This window comes from Dipodomys ordii, unplaced genomic scaffold (assembly GCF_000151885.1).
Source record: "Dipodomys ordii isolate 6190 unplaced genomic scaffold, Dord_2.0 Scaffold90, whole genome shotgun sequence".
In the NCBI taxonomy this organism is placed as follows: Eukaryota; Metazoa; Chordata; class Mammalia; order Rodentia; family Heteromyidae; genus Dipodomys; species Dipodomys ordii.
In genome coordinates this window covers 1,332,816-1,353,235 of record NW_012267306.1, presented here as the reverse complement: position 1 = coordinate 1,353,235, position 20,420 = coordinate 1,332,816, and the positions used below count along the sequence as shown (strand labels likewise).

General features: G+C 35.9%; 1 protein-coding gene across 3 annotated transcripts in view; it reads right to left on the bottom strand.

Moving 5' to 3' along the window:
• Cdk6 (cyclin-dependent kinase 6) overlaps positions 1-20,420 on the bottom strand; it is a 186,438-nt gene that overhangs the window by 128,193 nt on the left and 37,825 nt on the right. For all 3 annotated transcript variants that reach the window (XM_013026013.1, XM_013026015.1, XM_013026014.1), the window contains exon 3: positions 9,996-10,131. In XM_013026013.1, the coding sequence (XP_012881467.1) occupies positions 9,996-10,131 (136 nt within the window). The remainder of the gene's footprint in view (positions 1-9,995; positions 10,132-20,420) is intronic.

The window sequence follows — 20,420 nt, the reverse complement described above, 5'->3', positions numbered from 1 at the left end:
ATTTTATATTCAAAGTATTTATACTTAAAAATACACAAATTCTGTGTAAGCTCTCCACATCTGAGTGTTCAACAGAGTCAATCATTTTGAAGAATTTTGCTTTTATAGAATGGTGACCAAAAAAAATCAGAATGACAGGAATTGCAACAAAGTTATATGCTGGAGACATCTGACTTTCATAACTGGCTCCATTGCGTTTGCAAAGCTCTATTATAAGCCTTCTGTGAAAGAACTTATTCATTCAACAAATATTTGCCAGAACCAATTTTTTCTCAACTGCAATGAAAAGACTGACTAATGTTTTCTACCTTGCTTAGGAATGAGGAATACGATCCTATCTAAGATAAGTTGACAGATGGGTTCTTTACATGCCTACCAGCAACTAAGACTTCAGTGATGATAATACTGCAAATAGCAACTATAAAGTGAAGCTATATGCTTTTTAATTCCCACATTCCACAAACATACCTGAAATTTCTGGGTAAGATTAAATATCCAAAAAAAAAAAGTAATACAGAGGGAAGTATTTTTGAATTACTTTAAAAACACTTTCATCCTCTGAGGCTTCTACTTCTTATGGTAGGGATGGGAGAGACTTCTGTATTCAATGATGGATATATAAGGAAAACAATGTTTATATGTTAAAATTTTCATAAATACCAGATTATCTTCTAGATAAGTATTAGTCTCAACATTAAACTTCATTTTCTATGTTTTGAAACATGATTAACACAGTACAAATGGAAATGAATACTTTTGGAATTTAGTTAAGTCAGTTCTATACTAAAAAAGAAAATTCTGTATAGTTTGAGAGATCAGTTACTGATTTTAAATTACATCTAAACCAACCTAACTAAGCAAATTCTTTGCTACGGTATATACTATATATAGTGGACCTTGCCCACCATAAAGAATTGAATGTATAAGAGCACAAAGTAAGCCGGGCACAGGTGGCTCACGCCTGTAATCCTAGCTACCCTACAGGATCTGAGGATCTAAGGACCACGGTTCAAAGCCAGCCCAGGCAGGAAAGTCCATGAGACTCTTACCTCCAATAAAACAATAAGTGGTGCTGTGGCTCAAGAGGTAGAGTGCTTGCTTTGAGCTGAAGAGCATAGGGACAGTGCCCAAGCCCAGAGTTCAAGCCCCACGACCGACCAAAAAAAAAAAAAAAAAGAGCACAAAGTAGATGTGATGAGAAGACAATTTTGAGGCTTATTTTTCCACATTTAGTAGAATTAGGAAAACATTCTTCTATGTTCCAGGTAGTAAGGTGGTCCTGAAGATACTGTAATAGACTGAAATTTTGATTTCAAGTTCCTCTTTCTAGTTCGAAAAAACAAACATAAAAAACAACTGATATTTAGCTAAGCACTACGAAGAAGTTAAGAAAATGTGGTATTGTAATCACCAGCAGGGCCAAAGCCAGCCCTGTGCTGTTATCGTAGCCCAGCCATCAGATCACCAGGCCGTTGGAGGGTGCAAGACATGGAGAGGCTGACTTCATGGCCCCACTGAGCTGTCAAAAAGTGGTTGGACAGTGGGAAGCTTGGGGGAGGGGTATGAGAGGTAGGTGAAACCATTAGACCCTCAACTGTTAGACCCATCAGAGTTGGGGAGAGGTACAGCCTATGTATAGGCTGCTGGCAGGGTGGAGGTGAGGAGACAGACAGCAGGAGGAAAAAGACTGCAAGAGGTGCCTACCAGAGCAGAGTTCAGGGCAGGCCTGTGGAGAGGCCTCTAGAGAAGCCTGTGGAGAGGTCTCTATAGGAGCAGAGCAGGGGAGGCCTGTGGAGAGGCCTCTACTGGAGCAGAGCAAGGAAGGCCTGTGCAGAGGCCTGGAAAGAGGCCTGTGGAGAGGCTCCTATCAGAATGGAGCAGGGCAGGTCTGTGGAGTGTGGAGAGGCCTGCAGAGAAAGAGGAAGCAAAAGGAAAAGCCTTCCGCTTTGGAGGTTTGTAGGTCTGGGGTTGGAGGTTTACAGCCTGAGCTTTGCAGACCAACTAATAAAAGTTGAGGCTGCCCAATGGAGACTTGGAGGTTTGGTGGTCAAGGCTGCTCTTGGTTCTGAGTAGGTAGCCCAGAACAAGGCAGTTGTAGGCCCCTCTTTTGGTGTAAATAGTGTAAATAAAATTTTTTTGTCACCTTTAACCGTGCCTCAGTGGATTGTCTTGCTCTTTGCAGGTCATAATAGTATTGCCTGATATATAGATAAAGATATGTAGCTGGGATGGTCAGAGTAAAAGTCTCTGGTGCTCCAACATTGGTGGGGGGCAGTGGGGAGGAGAGAAGGGGGAGGGAGGAAATAAGGAAACTGTAATCAGGGAGATTAAGCACATGTTAAATTTAGATGAGGAATATCCCTCTTTGGAATAGAACATCATTCTGCTATCTGTCACCATGGTGATATAGGCAGAGTATATAGTGCCTACAGCTTTTTAATGTCTCTATAAACAGATTTAATGCCTAACATGAGGAAGCATTTTCTAAAGAGAGCCTAAACTTATCTGTTATTAGCTTAAGTTAGTGCCATGTGTCTACTTAGTGAGTCAGTATTTATTTGGGTGAGTCAGTCTTAGTTACCATTAGAAAGACGTGTACTTTCTTTTTCTTGTAACCCCTATTTCCTGTTGGGGAGAGGGGATGACAAATCACTCAATAAATCTGTTGTAGTTTGTAATTAGAATATCAGGTGTTCGCATAATTTTGTCCCCTTTCCCTACAGAAGTTTTCAACTACTACAAAGAACTAGGAATTTACATAACTTTTGTTTCTGGGACAGTTGTCAAAAATCTACTTTACCTGAAAATGATTACCCTGAATAATAAGTTCTTAAAAAATGTCACCTGGAGTGAAAGACATTAGAAAACCTAATATGTGTTTCTGATGGAGTAGGGGGAACAAATAGAAATTACTAACATGTGAATGAAGGATTGTAGTAACCAGCTCATGAATTTAAGAGTTTAGGAGTATGAATTACTACAGTAGTGAGCACTCCCTCAGCATTTTCTCCAGTGTGGAGTGTACTCCATGTTGACTTACTAATCTTCCAATCATCTCTCCCACTGCAGTCAATGGCCAGATACTGGCACTACCCTGTTTACTCTCTTGACTAGCTACTGACCTTCTGCTTAACCATATATATCTGATATTCCTTTTCAAAGAGTCCCCTAAAGCGTACATGTGAAGGGGGCAGTTGAAGAGGGTGTAAGGTTGTAGTTTATGTGGAGAAAACTTTTTTTTTTTTTTTTAGTCAAAGGACTATTTCAGAAGCTGAAAATTCCACAGAACATAGGTCCTGTTCCAGTTGTAAACTGGGATGACTATTCTTTAGAAAAACAGACTATCTCTAGACACAATAACTGATAAACTGTAAGTGAATTCTTATTATATAAAGCATTCTATGGATCTAGAATATACAGGAATAAATTAGGTAAGACATTATTATCATCAGTTCTATAAGATGCCCCATTAATGTAGCAGGCTATAGTAAGAACTAGGCCTGTGACTAAAGCTAGAGAGGCAAGAGGAAGGTGGGCGCAGCCAGGCGAAGCCAAGGTCAGTGAGGTAGTGGGATGGGAAGAAGGGCTGTTAGAAATCATGAGAGAAAGAATACAGGAAACATGCACACTTGAGTCTTAAGAAAAAAATAAATTGAAAAGCTAGTGTCAAGCCAAAGCCTTGGCAATCCATCTGTATAGCAGAAATTAACTATTTTACGTGAAACTGTTCTAAATTAAGGACACTATCTCACAGTAAAATCAACATGACTGGCCTATGAAGTCCTTTATACTAATTATTACAACAATCCACTTTGCTTAGTATGGGGGCATGGTTCAAGTGGTATAGTATTTGTCTTGCATATGTGCAACCTTGAGTTCAACCCCCAGGGATAGTCACCCTTAAAATTAGTACACATATTTTTCATGTGTACTCTCTTTTAAAATTTTCTATTAATATATAAAGAGAATATACTAGAAAGGTGTGTGTATGCTTTAAAAAATACAGTCTATTCAATTCATCTTGCCACATATCTGACTAAAAAAAAAATTCTTTCCAAGATCTGTATTGTTATTGTAGAGTATCTGTTCTTTGAATTTCTTGCCTTGTTTTTGGGATCACCTTATTATGCAACATCTGCTCTGAATTTCAAATGTGATAAACAGAGTATGAGTGTTGGTGGCAGATGGCTAATGACCAGTAGTGACAGGGCATTCAAGCCTGCCTTGTTTTCTGAGAAGTGATATTTTCATGTTAATTTGCTCTGTCCCCTGCAAAGATGAGACAAATCACCTGCTCCTAATTCAGGGAAAGTGGAGACCACCAGGAGCCCGACGGGCCATGAATCCCTTTTTTAGAAGTAAGAAGGAAGGAAGATCAGTAGTACATCTCCAGGACAGAAGATCAGTTAGCCACTATGCATTATGTCAAATGGAGAAAGATGAATCGGCCCTGGGCATCCCATAGTGACATCAGAGCCACTATTTATTGCAAGCAGATATTAGTCATGAAAACAGATATTTCCCAGAGGCAGAAAACAGGTGCTATTAAGAGTGTGTGTCAGTCTCTGAAGCCTGGGCTTTGTAAAATAAGCCTAATAGTACATTTTATCTCTTACTGAAAATATTAAAACAGAAATCTCTAAGAAACATTCAATTGAAGATAAAGTGAAATCTAATCCCCTGAGAAAATAACCCACACAGACATATAAACCTTGAACTTTCCTGGCGCTCTCAAGCTGTATAAAATTAATTTATCATAGGAATACATAAAAATTATTTTAATCTCATGGCTGAATCACCAAAAGAGGCCATATGGTCTTGAGCTAAGAGCCCTGTCCTATCGTAGAAAGGCTGCTGATATGTGTGGCTTTTAGTATTTTAAACTGGAAAATTATATTGCCAGTTTTATCGTACGTATTACATGCACACAGAATCCAAGGAACAACAACTAGGTAGGCTCTCAAAGAGTATGGAAGTAGTTGAGAAGGCAGGTCATATCCATGGAAAGATAATGCATTTGCTGTATAGGTAACCCAAAGAATGATTCATTAAAAGAAGGCACAGATATATTTTGTCCATTCATAATTCTTCCCAGATATAGTTCCCTTTTTGGGTAAAATGTTGAAAGAACTCATCTACAATTCTTTCTGACTCTCTCACAGACAAAGTCATGGAGGAAAAATAAAACCTAAAGCCCCTCCTCAACTTTTTAAAAAATAAATCCGCCATCAAGTGTAGGTGCTGTATAAGCACACAGACTTATTATCACCCTAAGGAAAAAATAACATAATCAAAGCAAAATCAATTTTTACCTCATAAACTTAAGTATGGAAGTCCTAGATGATAAAAATTAAATTATCAAATAATTTAAAAAATTAAATAAATGTAGCAATGGATCTTTTTACAATTAAATAGGACCAAACATAATATTCTGAAAGCAAAATATATCAGTGATAACAGTAGAGGCAACATTATATTTGCAGCAGTCAACTGGTTCCTTTATGGGTGTGTCATTGTCAACTGAGAATATATATATATATATATATATATATATATGTATGTATGTATGTATGTATACTTTAAGAATATTGAGAAAAGAGATGTATGTAATGAAAACTTCAAGATGAACTATTATTAAGTATGCTTATTTCATTTACTTAAGAGTAAGGTATATTTATAATGTTGGAAAGATCCACCTCCGACTTCAATTTTGTGAGATTTCACCAATGTTCAATCAGGCCTATGTCCTTAACTTAAATGACCAAAATCTGACATAAAAACTATTAAATTCTAAAATTCAGCAAACTATCAGCTTTCACAGCTACTTAAAGATTATGGTGTGGCTTTTTGTATTTTTTTTCCCTCTGAAAACAAGTGTTATCTACATATTTGAAAAACTGTTACAAGATATTTGTAAGTTCATCATGGGTTCTTTTCTAAAGAACATGCTGATGAAATAGTACACTAACTTAAGAGTTCATCCCAACATTAATAATATTATAGTTACTATGGAACACTAGTTTTGAACAAGTTCTGCATATTAATGCAATTTGTGCTCTGGATATACATGAGAACATCCTGAGTTTCAGTGACTACATAACAGGAAAACAGTGCCATAGAAACAGTGGAGGACAGCTGGTGGAGGAAAATTTCCTTAGCCTACATGATCTTATGTAAGGTTTTATCCTTATTTTCTGTTTTATGTCTATTTTATGTTAAAGTAATTTATATCTGGTATGTTCTGAATGTCAACATTATATCTATGACAATGTCAGTATTATATCTATGATTTGCAGCCTTTCAAAAATGTTTTAGAAAATATTTTCATATCATAATGCCAAGAAAATCAGATACAGGTTGTACTTATTTATAAATAAGTGGTCTATTTGTTTGCACTTGAAAATGCTCCCTAAATTATTGCAATAATCACAGTGTGTTAAATAATTATAAACATGTTTCTGTGTGCTTTTATCTCTTATTTTTGTATTTCTTCTTTTGCACCCTGAGAGTAGGCTCATCTCTAATTCAGCTTGGTGTCCAGAAAGTGCCTAGCATAGATCTCTCCTGAACAGAATAATTTCAATAAACATTTTTATATGTATATCTAGACAAACTTCTGAAAAGTATTCTATATAAAGAATCTGTTTTCTCTTTTAAACAGGTATCAGTCATGATTGGCTTTATTTCCCAAATTCTGAAGATGAATGAACCAGTCTAGTGTGATTACAATTTTTCCTTCTGCTTGGTGTTCACTGAAATTGAATTTGTGGGCTTGTATTTTTATTAAATTTGATGCCATTCCAGTCATTACTTCTTCAAATCTCCCTTACCTCCTTTAATACAGATTCTTTCTCAGTACTAAGACTAAACTGTTCTGAGGACTAAAACCAAAAGTTTTCAAAGGTCTTTCCATTATGGCTGGTAGAAACAAGCTCTCTTTCTATGCAGGTGGGAGCTTTGGGAATTGTGTTGTTCTTTTTTTTTTAAATCATTTACTTTATTGTTATTATAGAGGTGATGTACAGAGGGATTATAATTACATGAGTCAGGTTTTTGTCTTTGCAGTAGGTCCTTTAGCATGATAATATTAACTTGATGAAGTTACTGAGACTTCCTATAAATAATCCTGTATAACAAAATATTTCCGTTCTCTAGTTGTATGCTGGAAAACTTCAATTAACCAGCACTGAAGTAGCCAATATTCCATTTTTTTAAAGTTACCAATCAGCAAAACAAGATATAAGTGATTGCTAAAAATAAATTTATATCAATTATACATTAGCCAAAAACATTTTGATTTCATCATGCTTCTAAATGATTAATCATATTTTCAACAATAACTTCAAAGTACAAAAAAGACCATATTAGAAAAAAAATCTTGAATTTAATAAAAAAGGGAAAATATATTAGAAAACGTAGAAATCAAGAATGGAGACAAAAAATGACTTCTGATTAGTTAGAAAAAAGTATTCGAGTAACATAATGAACATAAGCTGTTTTAAACATTTCATTTGGACATATCTTACTAAGAAAGCATCAATACACTAAAGCATAAACCAGAGCCATCAACCTCACCATCACTCCCACAAGGAAAAATGGTCTCTACAGGATCAATGGGGAAACTGAATTAGATGGCTGAAGAAATTTAACAGTCTCCATGAGAATGTCCAGTTTACCATAAATGAAGTGACACTCCTTTTCCCTAGCAATAGATTGGAAAAATCATAAAACGTTTAGCAAGTTCAAATGTTCTGGCAACACCCGCCCCCAATCCTGGCTCAACCACTCCCTAGTTCCTTCCATCTGTGGCAGTTTGGCGACTAACCTCCTCTCTTTCTGTTCTTTCCTTATCCTGCTTAAGCCTCCTCACCCATGTTTGAGAATTTCCCCAGACCACTTCATTTCTACTAGTTTCTAATCCAGCTTTAGTCTAATGGAGTATACTGGCTTATCAGTCATTATACATCAATCATTACACATATGCTAATTAGAAGCCTTTAATAAGATATGAGAACTTAAAGGAAAAAGAAACCCATGGACATGCCAATGTATGCTATGAGTATATGACTACTTTGACTTTTTTATGACACCCCATAAAATAACTTTGAAATTAAAAATGTATCAGGTAAAGTGAATAATTTGTGTGTGTGTTTGTGTGCGTGTGTGTGTGTGTGTGTGTGTGTGTGCGCGCGTGCGTGCACGCGCACATATGCCTGTCTGTCCTGGGGCTAGATTCCAGGCCTAGGTGCTGTCTCTGAGCATTTTTTTTGCTCTAAGCTAGCACTCTACCACTTGAGCCCAGCTCTACTTGTAGCTTTTTGGTAGTTTGTTGGAGATAAAAGACTTTTCTGCAGTGGCTGGCTTCAAACTGCAATCCTTGGATCTCAGCCTCCTGAGTAGCTAGGATTATAGGCAGTGCCCAGTACAAATGATTATTTTAGTAGTAGTCTATTTTTAAGGTACTGGAAATCATTGGTTGAATGCATTATTATCTACAAATGGCCACACAGATCACACTAACAGAATTGTGATTAGCCCAATATAAAAACTGGCTAAGTAAACAGGGTCTAAATCTCTGTCTCCATCTTGACCACAGTTTTGTGTTGTTGTTTTTTTAACAAGCTCATAAAAGAAAAACATGGAATAAATGAAAAAGGAAAATAGTAGTAGTGGGAATAGGGGCAAGAACAGGTGATCAGAAATACCTACATTTAGGGGGCTTTTAATGTCTTTGCAACTTTGTAGGAAGAAATAAGACCCTTGCTGAGCACCACACTGTTTTATGCAAACCAGGTGGAGAAAATATACTTACTGACCTCAAACCAAAAGAACAAATCATGGGGCTTGGAAGGTTATTCAGTGGTAGAGTGCTTTCCTTGCATGCGTGAGGCCCTAGGTTCGATTCCTTAGCACCACATAAACAGAAAAAGCTGGAAGTGATGCTGTGGCTCAAGTGGTAGAGCACTAGCCTTGAGCTGAAGAGCTCAAGGACAGCACGCAGGTCCAGAGTTCAAGCCTCATGACCGACCAAAAAAAAAAGAAAAAGAGAAAAAGGAGAAATGATGTATTACTACAAATACTAAGTGTATCTGAGAACATCTTCTAGCTATCACTTAAAGACATTATTCTTACTCTGTTGAGAAGATATTAATTCCTACATGAAATGATGCTAAAATCTATAATTTATTCCTTAACAAGAGTATAAAAATTATCTGGCAAAAAGAGCTTCATGAAGAACTACACATTATATGTATAAATCTAACAGATTTTCTGGGCAGGTCAGTTGAGTAGAATTCAAGTAATATCAGGAAAATTTTATAAGCAGCTTTTCTTAGTAAGACATAAAGAAGGAAAAAACCAGTAGTCAATACAGTGTATCTACCTTGCTCACCTTGACAGGCAAGAAAGCATTTTATTTATTTATTTATTTATTTTTCTGTTGTCTGAGTCCGGGACTTGAACTCAGTATCAGACACTATCATTCATTGGTTGCCTGGCGCTCTACCAACTAAACCATGCATCCAATCCCAAAGAAAGCATTTAAATTTTTTTTGAATCTCAAGAGGCTGGAATTTAGGCTTACATGAATGAGAAAAAAATAACAGAAATGGCCAAACAATTCGATTAAAATGCAATTATCATACTGATGTGCTCATGAATGAGGTTTCAAAATATGTTTCTTAAAGACCATGAAGCACCATGGTCCAAAACCACCAGCTATATTTATTACACTATACTTTCTAAGGTTAGATGATGTACCAATAGATATTATTAACTAATTTTAATTAGCATTAAAAACTAAAGGATTATTTTGCTTTACTTTAATGATCAAGAAGGCATCCAATTCTGTGAATATTTTAATTAGCTGACATTGTAAACCATATATTGAATTCTAAAAGCTCCAATTCTAGCACTTTTTATAAGAAAAGAATGCTATTGTTTAATAGACTGTAACTGTGAACTGCCTGACAAGGCAAAAAGAAGCTTCATGGTACCTTTATGGTTTCAGTTGGCACTCCAGGCTCTGGAACTTTATCCAAGTAAGTGGTCAAATCTTGATCAACATGTTCAAACACTAGTGTTAGTTTGGTCTCTCTGTCTGTTCGTGACACTGTGCATACATCAAACAACCTAGAAGACAAACAAGAGATTAAGTAGGTGGGAATAAGCAAAAAAAGTAACCTAAATGTCTTTCAGATCTATCTCTCAATTTTATTACATAATGGGGAAGGGGAGATGGCACAGGTCACTCATATGTGTGATCATATGTGAAGATACCTAATAAGACCTGATACTTTAATGTGAAAGTTAAGCTGGAGAACATCCTTCACAGCCAAGCCAGAGTCAAATGACTAGAGAATAAGAACCACTGCTTAAGGTAAGACCTTAGGTAGAATGTTGATGGACATAATTTTAACTTGTCGTTGAGAGACAAAATTTGCTTCTTTTTAGATCACAGCTTAAGACATTCTTTAGAGATTCTAGACTCTGTAATGAAGATTTTCTTAGAATTTAAGGGGTCATAACCATGCTTATAAACAAAAGTATTATCAAGTATGGAGAATGAGTTTATTTCTAAGACATTTGACACATTCTGGTGAGTCAAATTAATTCTATGTAAAGAGAAAAAAATTATTAACTCATGTTAACTTTCCAAATATATTAACACTGTAATTTTAGAAAACTTTAAAAATTTTTGATAGCTAGTTGTATATACTTAAGGTATTGCTGAGCTACTATATAGATGGTAACTGAAATAACTAAGGCATTATATATTTCATACTGTTGAGCATAATATATTTCAGAATTGTTGAACATGTACACCTTAAATATTTTTAAATGGAACCATAAAAACTGTTAAGTATTGATATAATAGATTTATTCCTCAGTTAGGTTAAAGCATACTACAATGTAAACATTTATAAAATTTATAAAATTCTTTTTTTGGAGGAAGGGGACAGAAAAAAATCTTTACTGGTACACTATATCATCTTTCAATGATTAAAAATACAGATTAACAGATACTGTACTTAAGTTTGGATCTGTGAAAATTCAGTTTCACCATAAAATCATACAACTAATTCAGGATTTAAGTTCTAGAAACAAAAAACAAAAGCCTTCCGTAGTCAAAATAACCTTCAACCTTAAGGACAAAACATACTTTATGTCTAACCACAATGCAGTATTGGCATAAGAGATTATCACTGAGTATTTGAAGAATTAAACAAAGCAGCCATAAGCAATCTATAGTAAACTTCTGAGAAGAATGTAATATAAATACTGAGAAAGTTAATAAAATGCTAATAAAATGCTGCTCCTGTCTTTTTCATTAAAAAATGGATAAATACCCTCTTCAAAGAAAAGAATTGTGTATGTGCACACAGACCAACTAAACACAGTTCACTCTCACTTCTGGTTTGTGTATTACTTTTATTAATTCTCATTGGTTTTTTGGGCTATATGGACTTCTTGACATTTGGTACTTCCTTATGAATCTAAACTAATTTTAAGATAATCTAAAAAACACTAAACTAAATCTGGTGGGACAAAGAACATAACATATGCAATTTCTATATACACTTCCAGCCACATCCAACTACTGGTCAATTATGGGTAGCTTGGGGTGACTTCTCCAACTTTATTAAATTAACAAAATCAACTTTATTTTTCCTTTATGCGTATCTACTTCCAAATCTTCTGTATTTTACATTTTAATGTCTATTTCTAAGTAATATTTTTCCTTACTGTGTCTTATTTGGAACATTATTCTGATTAGGTTAAAAACATCCATTTAATGGAGTTATTAAAGACAGAGCCATAAAAAAACATACAAATGTATACTACAAAAAGCATTTGGGAAATTTATGAAAACAGATCTTTGAACTTGATAACTGGAGGAAATTTGGAAGTTCATAATTAGCATCAGGGGAAAAAACGTTCCAAGAGTACCTATATAAGCCTCTCTCTCCTTTTTGGTTAACATGTTGGCCATCAATATCCTATAGACCCACTACTTCAGAGAAGACATGTAGACTAAAATATGAATGTTTGTGTGATTTCGTTGCTTAATAAATGCTACTGTAGCAAAAGCTGATAACTACATTAGTCTTAATGGGTAGAAAATAACATTTTAAGCAATTAGTTGCAAATATTAATCTTATAAATTCTACAACGTAATTACTCGTGATCGTTTTTTATTTGACTGCTTCTATAAGATCCCAAATCAAAGAACAGTCGTTTGGTTGATAAAAGATATTTATTTCAATAAGCAGCAAATGAGTTTCACAAATGCCAACTGAGCTAACCAAGAAATGAAATGTCTGGTATTTGGCTAGAGGTTAACAATCTGTAATATATTTATATAAATCAATGAGGAATGTGGCTAGGCTGCCTATAACCCCTACACTTGCAAAACACATGAACCAAACAGGTCTGAACATTTGAACATAAACACAGAAGGTAAGCAACTGCCACCATAAGTTTTCTCTTGTTAATCAACGTTTTATGACTTTCTAAAGTTCTTGGTTTTTAATTTTTTTGGCTAGATATTCAGTAAACCAACAAAAATTCCATTCAATGATTATACTTTGAATGTAATTCCACAAAAATGGAATAATAACCCTATACTGAATATGAATAAAATATCTTTCAGATGACCTTCAGAGGAAAATTATGTTCAGTGTTTACCCATTAGAACTTCACATAACATGATCCAAATAAATGTTCAAAAAATAAGAGGGAAAAATGGTTTTCAGTATTTAAGGTTGTACATCTAGTTTAGCTATATAGTCGCAACTCAAACAAGTCCGATGGACCATTATCATTTCACAACTGAGTCAGCCAAGCCCCTATGTATCCCATAAAGAAAGTTCTCTTGCAGTCTCTATTGTCTTGACCCTCCAGCTGCAGGGCAGAGAACAAGCACTGCGGTCCAGCACAGTTCTCAGTTTTCCAGCTGTCTCAGTGATGTAATTGCCTCATAACAAAACATCTCCCTGAATTAACTCTGCATCCTACCCATTGTAATTCTTAACGACTGCTTCCTGTTCGTGTTCTCAATTTAACTTGTTTGGGATCTATTCCATTGGTCAGTTGACTTCAGCTAATAGATGGGATTACATCCAATTTGTTTGGGATTTCCAAAGCTTACAAATTACTAAACTCTCCCAATCAACATGCTTAGTAAACACAACCCTTGCCTTTCTATTGTGGCTATAATAAAAGAGAAATCTGTATTATTTGTTATGATTACATTTGGATCTGTCACAGGAAGTTCTATGAGGACTTTTTTCCGGTCAGTTTTTTTTTTTTTAAAAGAGCTATCTGGCACAGCTGCCGAAGTGTCATAACAAAATTTTATTTGAACTAGAACCAGTAGTTGGAATTGGGAATATTTTTTTTTCTCTAATCTCCTTGGAAGTCCATAGTAATTCTATAGCTATGGCTTGTGTGCACCAAGTTGTTCATTATGCATTTCACTGAGCCCCACACTACTGGATACTGTCCAGGGTGTTCTCTGTATGTATGAGTAGGGATTGTGTATACATAGCTTCTTCACCAACACTAAATGACATAGTTCCAGAAGTATTTGCCACCAACAATAATGATCATGTTGCTACAAAGTAATCACTATTTTAACAGCACCTAAACTTTACTCAAAATCTATGTGCAGGCACTATGCCCAGTTTTAAGGTTTGCAACAGATGTAAGAAAAGTATTATCTAAAAGAGCTTTTCTATCTGGTCTGGGGTGTGGCTCAAATGGCACAGCTCTTCCTTGGTGCATACTAGCCCCTAGGTTCAATCCTCGGTACTGCCAAAAAAGCAGACAGACGACTTACATGTAAAGCTACAAATAACTATATAAACCTATGAACTAGTACTGAATAAATTATAAACACCAGGTGCCACTGATATATTAAAAGTAAATTCATTTTACCAACAATCACAGCCAATTACAGGTGGTCTTTGATTTTCCAGCAACCATTTACCTTCTGGAAACCATCCTTTTACTTTGTTCTGAATCTTTTATGCCCCACACATGGGAAATGTGGTTGGGGAAACAGAGGCCCAGTAATGGCACATGAGCATCCCTGGCAAGACAGAGGGATGGACAGGATCATGAGAATCCATTTTAGGAATTTTGCTTTAACTCCCAGCAGAATAAAGCTTTCTTTCCAATAGGATTCCCAAACTGGCAAGGCAAAAACATGTGCTGTTAATGGCTGCTGTTGATGTCGTGGTCCCCACTCTAGTGGGGACTCAGTAAAGAATATAGCCAACACAAGGCAGAGCCAGAGGCATGAGAATCTAGATGACCTTGATTAATCATCTGATTCCCTTTGTGCCTGGGCTACCCATTGGATTTATGAATTACTTGAAACAGTGATGTAACATTTTTGCTTACCCAATCTGAATAGGGTTTTCATTGCTTACAACAAAAAATACTCTAAGACATCTATAAATATTTTGAAATGATTAAATGGCTGGCTTAATAGCATTAACATCTGCCCTCAAATAATATCTACTATGACTGACAAAATGAACTAAGTTCAAACACACAATTTAACAGTAATATCTTCAATATGAATGAGTCCTCCCAAGACTGGCTCATCCATCTGCAGGTCCACTGCACAAAAGCACTTGGCAGCAATAGAGAACATAAATCCCTCTTTTCAAAGAAGCCATACAGCTTTCTCCCAGAATTTAGATTTGAAGTTCTTGGTCTGAGGAGAGGGATTTTATGAAGAAAAAGCAGACCATGGAAGATAACAGAGGGATAAGTTCATCATACAGGAATACAGAACCTAAAACAGGAAAGCACTCAAAGGCTAACAGGATGAGGGAAGAAGAAAGATTTTAAAATGATATAATAATGAGCTTGATTTTGTGTGTGTGTGATGGCACTGGAACTTCAACTTAAGGTCTATGCACTGTCCCTTAGCTTTTAACTAGTATTCTACCACTTGAGACATAGCTCCTCTTCTGGCTTTTTGATGGTTAATTAGAGATAAGAGTCTCCTGGACCTTCTTGACTAGGCTGGCTTCCAACTGTGATCTTCAGATCAGAGCCTTCTGAGTAGCTAGGATTATAGGTGTGAGCCACCAGTGCCCTGGATAAGAGTTCAATTAATTCAAGGATTGAGTCAATGTGCAAAGGAATGCTCTCCTGAAACTCTTAATTAAACAACCACCTTCTCACTAGCTACTGCTCTAAAGTAGTTAACAGTAAAAGCCCTGTGCTCCTATCCTTATCTGACAAGGGAATACAATGCCAACATTTTTTGTTTACTAAATCACTTTATTCCCACAGCCTTAAAGAGTGTCTTCATAAGAAAGTTCCATAATTCATCTTCTTACAGTTCATTTTTAGAGTTGTTATTAATCTCCTTTCAGCTTCTATTTACATCTACCTGGCAACTGTGGCTGGACCTGTTAACCAAAGAATGTTTTACAGATGAAATGGGAATCCCCTAAAGTGAGCAAGTTTACAAGATGTGATTTGCGCTATGCTAAATATTGAAAATAGAGCAAACAGTAAAATGTGTGTATAGGGTAACATACTCCTGGGACATGACCAGCAACAAAAGTGGTGTGCTACTGGCCAGGCCTCAAATAAACTATTTAGCGTGGCTTAACTGGTACATGAGATGCAGATATATCTCTTGGCTTATATTGATGATGAATTCTTAAAATGTACATTAAATAAAAGACTTCAAATTTCTTCTATAGTCCTACCTATCAGCAAGCACCAGTGGCACTCTCTGATTATCAAACATTTCTTCAAACTACCAATGCATTTTGCCTGACTTAAAGGCAGAGAGGAGAATGAGGCTGTAGTTTCTGTTGTGTTCACTGCATGCTACTATGAGAAAAAGGAAAATACTACATTAGAGTTAAAAAAAAAATACAACATTATCCTATTGGTTGATTTTTAGGGAAGAAAATGGTAACAGGTGCAAAGTATTTGAACTTCGAAGCCCCAAAGACAAGAAGGAAACATAGGCAGTTAATTGGTGAACTGGTACTTTTGCTAAAATACAAATTCCAATATAAAATAGTTGTACAAGTTCAAAAGAACATAAAGGAAATTCTACCCAAAGGATGAACCTACCAATAGAGAAAAATAGTGACTATTCAATCTAGATCAGAATAAAAACCAACTCATCAACCCCAGCTAGAGCTCAGAAATGGATCATTACCTTCTTACCACTTAATGTAACAGTTTCCTTATACGATAGTTAATTTCAACCAACCACTTTACCTAAACAAAGGTCCCAAAGAGAGTGAATAGATTAAGAGATTCCAAACTCTGTGGCATCTGGTGGGATGTGAGAAGGGGACCCCAAAAATGTAAAACAGATTAGCCTACTAAAGGTAACATGGAACTGAAAACACTTCTGGTACTGCTGTTTATTCTTTTAACTCTTTCTGAAACCCAGTGCAGCATTATAAAACAAATGAAAAATTTCAAAATTATAACTTAAGGGAAAGCCAGGACCAACGCATAAGAGACGGTCATCAGAAAAACATAGCACTCTGAGAAAGCCACCTTTCTTGACTGATGTTGAATGCTGACTCAGAAACCAATACTGTATTGTACTTATTACTTACTACTTGTTAATTGGCTCTATATCATTAGCTACTTCTACATATTTTGACTGGTGTGTGTGTGTCCGCCTGCCATTCTTGGGGCTTGAACTCAGGGGCCTAGGCACTGTCCCTGAGCCTTTTTGCTCAATTAGCACTCTATTACTTGAGCCACAGCTCTACTTCTGGCTTTTTGGTGGTTAAGAGTCTCATGGACTTTCCTACCTGGCCTGGCTTCAAAACATAATCCTCAGATCCCAGCCCCTTGAATAGCTAGTATTACAGGTATGAGCTACCTGTGTCTGGCTTGATTTTTTAAAAAAATAACTACAGTAACTCTGGGAGATGATACTCATTGCTAGGATAAAGAAACAGACATATGTAACTACATGTTCACTGTAAAGCTATTCATAATAGCAAAAAAAGTGAAAACAACCCAAATGTTTACCAACTGATGACTGGAGAAATGATAAATACAGCTACATAAGGTAATCGTATTTGATAACAAAAATTAAATTAGTATCAGCATATGTTACAACATGGATAAACTTTGAAAAGATTATAAGTAAAAGAAGCAAGTCACAAAAGGCTGCGTGAATTCACTGATACAATGTGACCAGAGATAGGCAGATCCTAGAGATAGGGAGATTAGTGATGGCCTAGGTAGAACTCAAGGTAGGTAGTGGGTAGAGGAATGGAGAATCAATGATGTGAGAATGGGGTCTCTTTCTAGGGTGATGAAATGTTCTAACTTTAGATTGTGGTGATCACATAACTGCATATCTGTGAATTTTATAGTATGTAAATTTTTATCTTAACAACTGTTTAAATACAAGTAAACAAGACTCTGGTGAGGTAGTACATGCCAGGAATCCCACCTGCTCCAGTAGTTGAGGTAAGAAGATTGGGGTCCTCAAGGCCAACTGAGAAAAAGCGAGGATTCTATTCAAAACAAACTACGCCAAAAGGAATGCTAGTATGGTTTAAATGACAGAGCACTTTGCTTAGTAGTAAGTGAGTTCAATCTCTAGTACCAGCCAACCAATGAACAAAAACAAGCAAAAAGAAGACACAGCAGCAGAAAGACACAGGACGTAAGTGATGGAATTGGGACTGTGAGCCAGACTCTCTGGCATCAGAATCTGATTTTCTGACCTCTTCTGTCCTACTTCGGCACACAGCCACAGCATCAGGACTTCACGAAAGATGGGGTCAAAGATGGAGAAAACTATCTGTAGCAAAGATACACTCTATAGTCACTAGGAAATTTGGAGATCCCAATATATACACCACATGTGAGGCTGGAAAAAGAAATGCCCAGAAAGTTCACAGGAAAAAAAAATTTAAGCTGGACTGTTCATTTCTAACCTTCTTATATTCCCTTGACTAGTTAGAAAAATGACCCATTGCAACTCATCCAACAGAGCTTAAAAAAGATATTCTGATCTCAAGAATATATGAGTTCAGTGATATTTTTAAAAGCAAAGTGAACAGTTTTGGCTTGAGTCAGATAGAGTGTGGAACATTCTGGACAACTTTCAACATTTAGTTCTCTTTCCACTTCTGACCTATAAAAGCCTTGCTCTCCAGCTTGGGCCTCTCTTGAGGAAAAACGATGAAACGGCCAAAACTAGGCAGCCGTCTGCAATGAAGACTGTCTACACCGTCTTAGAACAAACCCAACCTGGCTTTACCTATACCATAAGCCAAAAATCTTTCAGTTACATCCTTACTTACTAGGTAAGTACACTTATCCCAATGCTAATTCACTCAGGTACTTATGATTAGCTTCTTAACTAATGAGACAGCTACTAAAATTAGTTGCTTTTAAGTAATCAGAGATGACCATGACTAAATTAGAAAAAAATCAGACTTCAGCAGTAATTTAAAGAAAAATGAAAGTATCGGTGATACACTATTTAAAGCCCTTCAAGTTTGGCATTTTATTAAAAAAAATTTCTAATGATAAAACCATACAGGGTAGGTGGAAATGAGAACATAGCATTGTGTTAATACAAAGAAATAAAAAACCTTTCTGGACACACATGCACACTTACAGAGGTAAGAGAGCCAGAGAGAGATACCATGTGGCTCTTGAAATGATAAAGTTTCGTATTTATTGAGCATGAAAGGCATTCATAATATTTTATTAATAGAAAATGCAGATTTTGGAGTATGCATATTATGATTCCACAGATGTAAACAAAATAGTAAAACAGTAAGACAGGATGATATGAATAGGTATCTATAGGTAATGAGAGTGCAAAATGTTTTTTGATATTTGTAGCATTTTATGACATACTGGAATTGTCTATAATGCAAACTATTCATTTTTAATTAAGAAAAATTCACAGGGCTGAGAGTATAGTGTGGTAATAAAGCATGTGCTTACGATGAGTAAGGACCTGAATTTAACTTTCAATGTGGGAGAAAGAAAAGCAGAAAAGAAGGGCAAAATGAATTTTTAAATTTGGGTATTTGTTTGTTTTTGTTTTTGCTGATGAGAGTACTAGGGGTCTTGAATTTAGGGTTTGGACTGTGTCTCTCAGCTGCCACTGCTCAAGGTAGGAGTTCTACAGCTTGAGCCACAGCTCTACTTCTGGCTTTTTGGTGGTTGGAATAAGAGACTCATAGACTTTCAGGCCCTGACTAGTTTTGCACCTTGATCCTTGGATCTCAGCCTTCTGGGTAGCTAAGATTACTGGCATGAGCCACAGGTACTTGGCTAAAATAGCTATTGCTTAAAATGAGAATTATGAAAGACTTTTTCATGCAAGTTTTCCTCATCCTTCTAGTTAATAAGAAAATTCTAATCATCAAACCTGACAATGTAGTTTTAAAAATTATGTAAACAGTGTAAATTCTTAATTTTGATGCAGAAGAAAAATATTATAATAATATAATAAATATAATAATATACTAAAACTACTGTGTAACTGGAAGGCATATAATTTCCAGTCCTTTCCAGTATAACTATAAAAAATTAATACAGTAAGAATAAAATTATTTTTCTGATACCTGGCTAAAATTTCAAAAGTTAACAGAGCCAGGTGCTGATGGCTCACACCTGTAATCCTAGCTACTAAGGAGGTGAGGATCACGGTTCAAAGCCAGCCCAGGCAAGAAAGTCTGTGAGACTCTTATCTCCAATAAGCCACTGAAAAAACATGTGGCAGTATAGAAGCTCAAGTGGTAGAGCACTAGCCTTGAGATGAAGCGCTCAGGGACAGCACCGAGGCTCAGAGTTGAAGCCCCACGACCCCTCCCCCCAAAAGAAGTTAACAGAAGTATCATGAAACTAAACAGAAAAGGACACAACAAAGTGTTTAAATTACTCTATCATTATACAAGCCAAAGAAAAATTCTGCAAGGAAAACTTATGGATTATTATAAGTACAATGGATTATTATAAGTACAGGGAGATTTAGAGACTGCCTAGTTGGGTAGAGTTGTTTTCTAGATGAGAAAACACAGGCAAAAGAACAGAATAGAAAAATGAAATAGCAAGACACCTGGGTCTCATGATTGAGAATTTTTCTAATATAATAAGGTATTGAGCAATCAACTAAAACATGGATTTTTTTAAAGAGTCCATATAAAAACCAGCATTTAAGACTGATTGAAATATAATGTCATATGTAGACATATAACAATGGAATACCTCTTTATGTAACTAATAAGTTAATTTTAAAATGATGGTTAATGTCTGTAATCCTAACTACTCAGGACACTGAGGTCCAGAGGATCAAGATTTGAAGCCACTCTAGGCAGATGACCTAGATTCCATCTCCAAAATAATCAGTTAAAAAACTGGGATAGAGGCATGGCTGA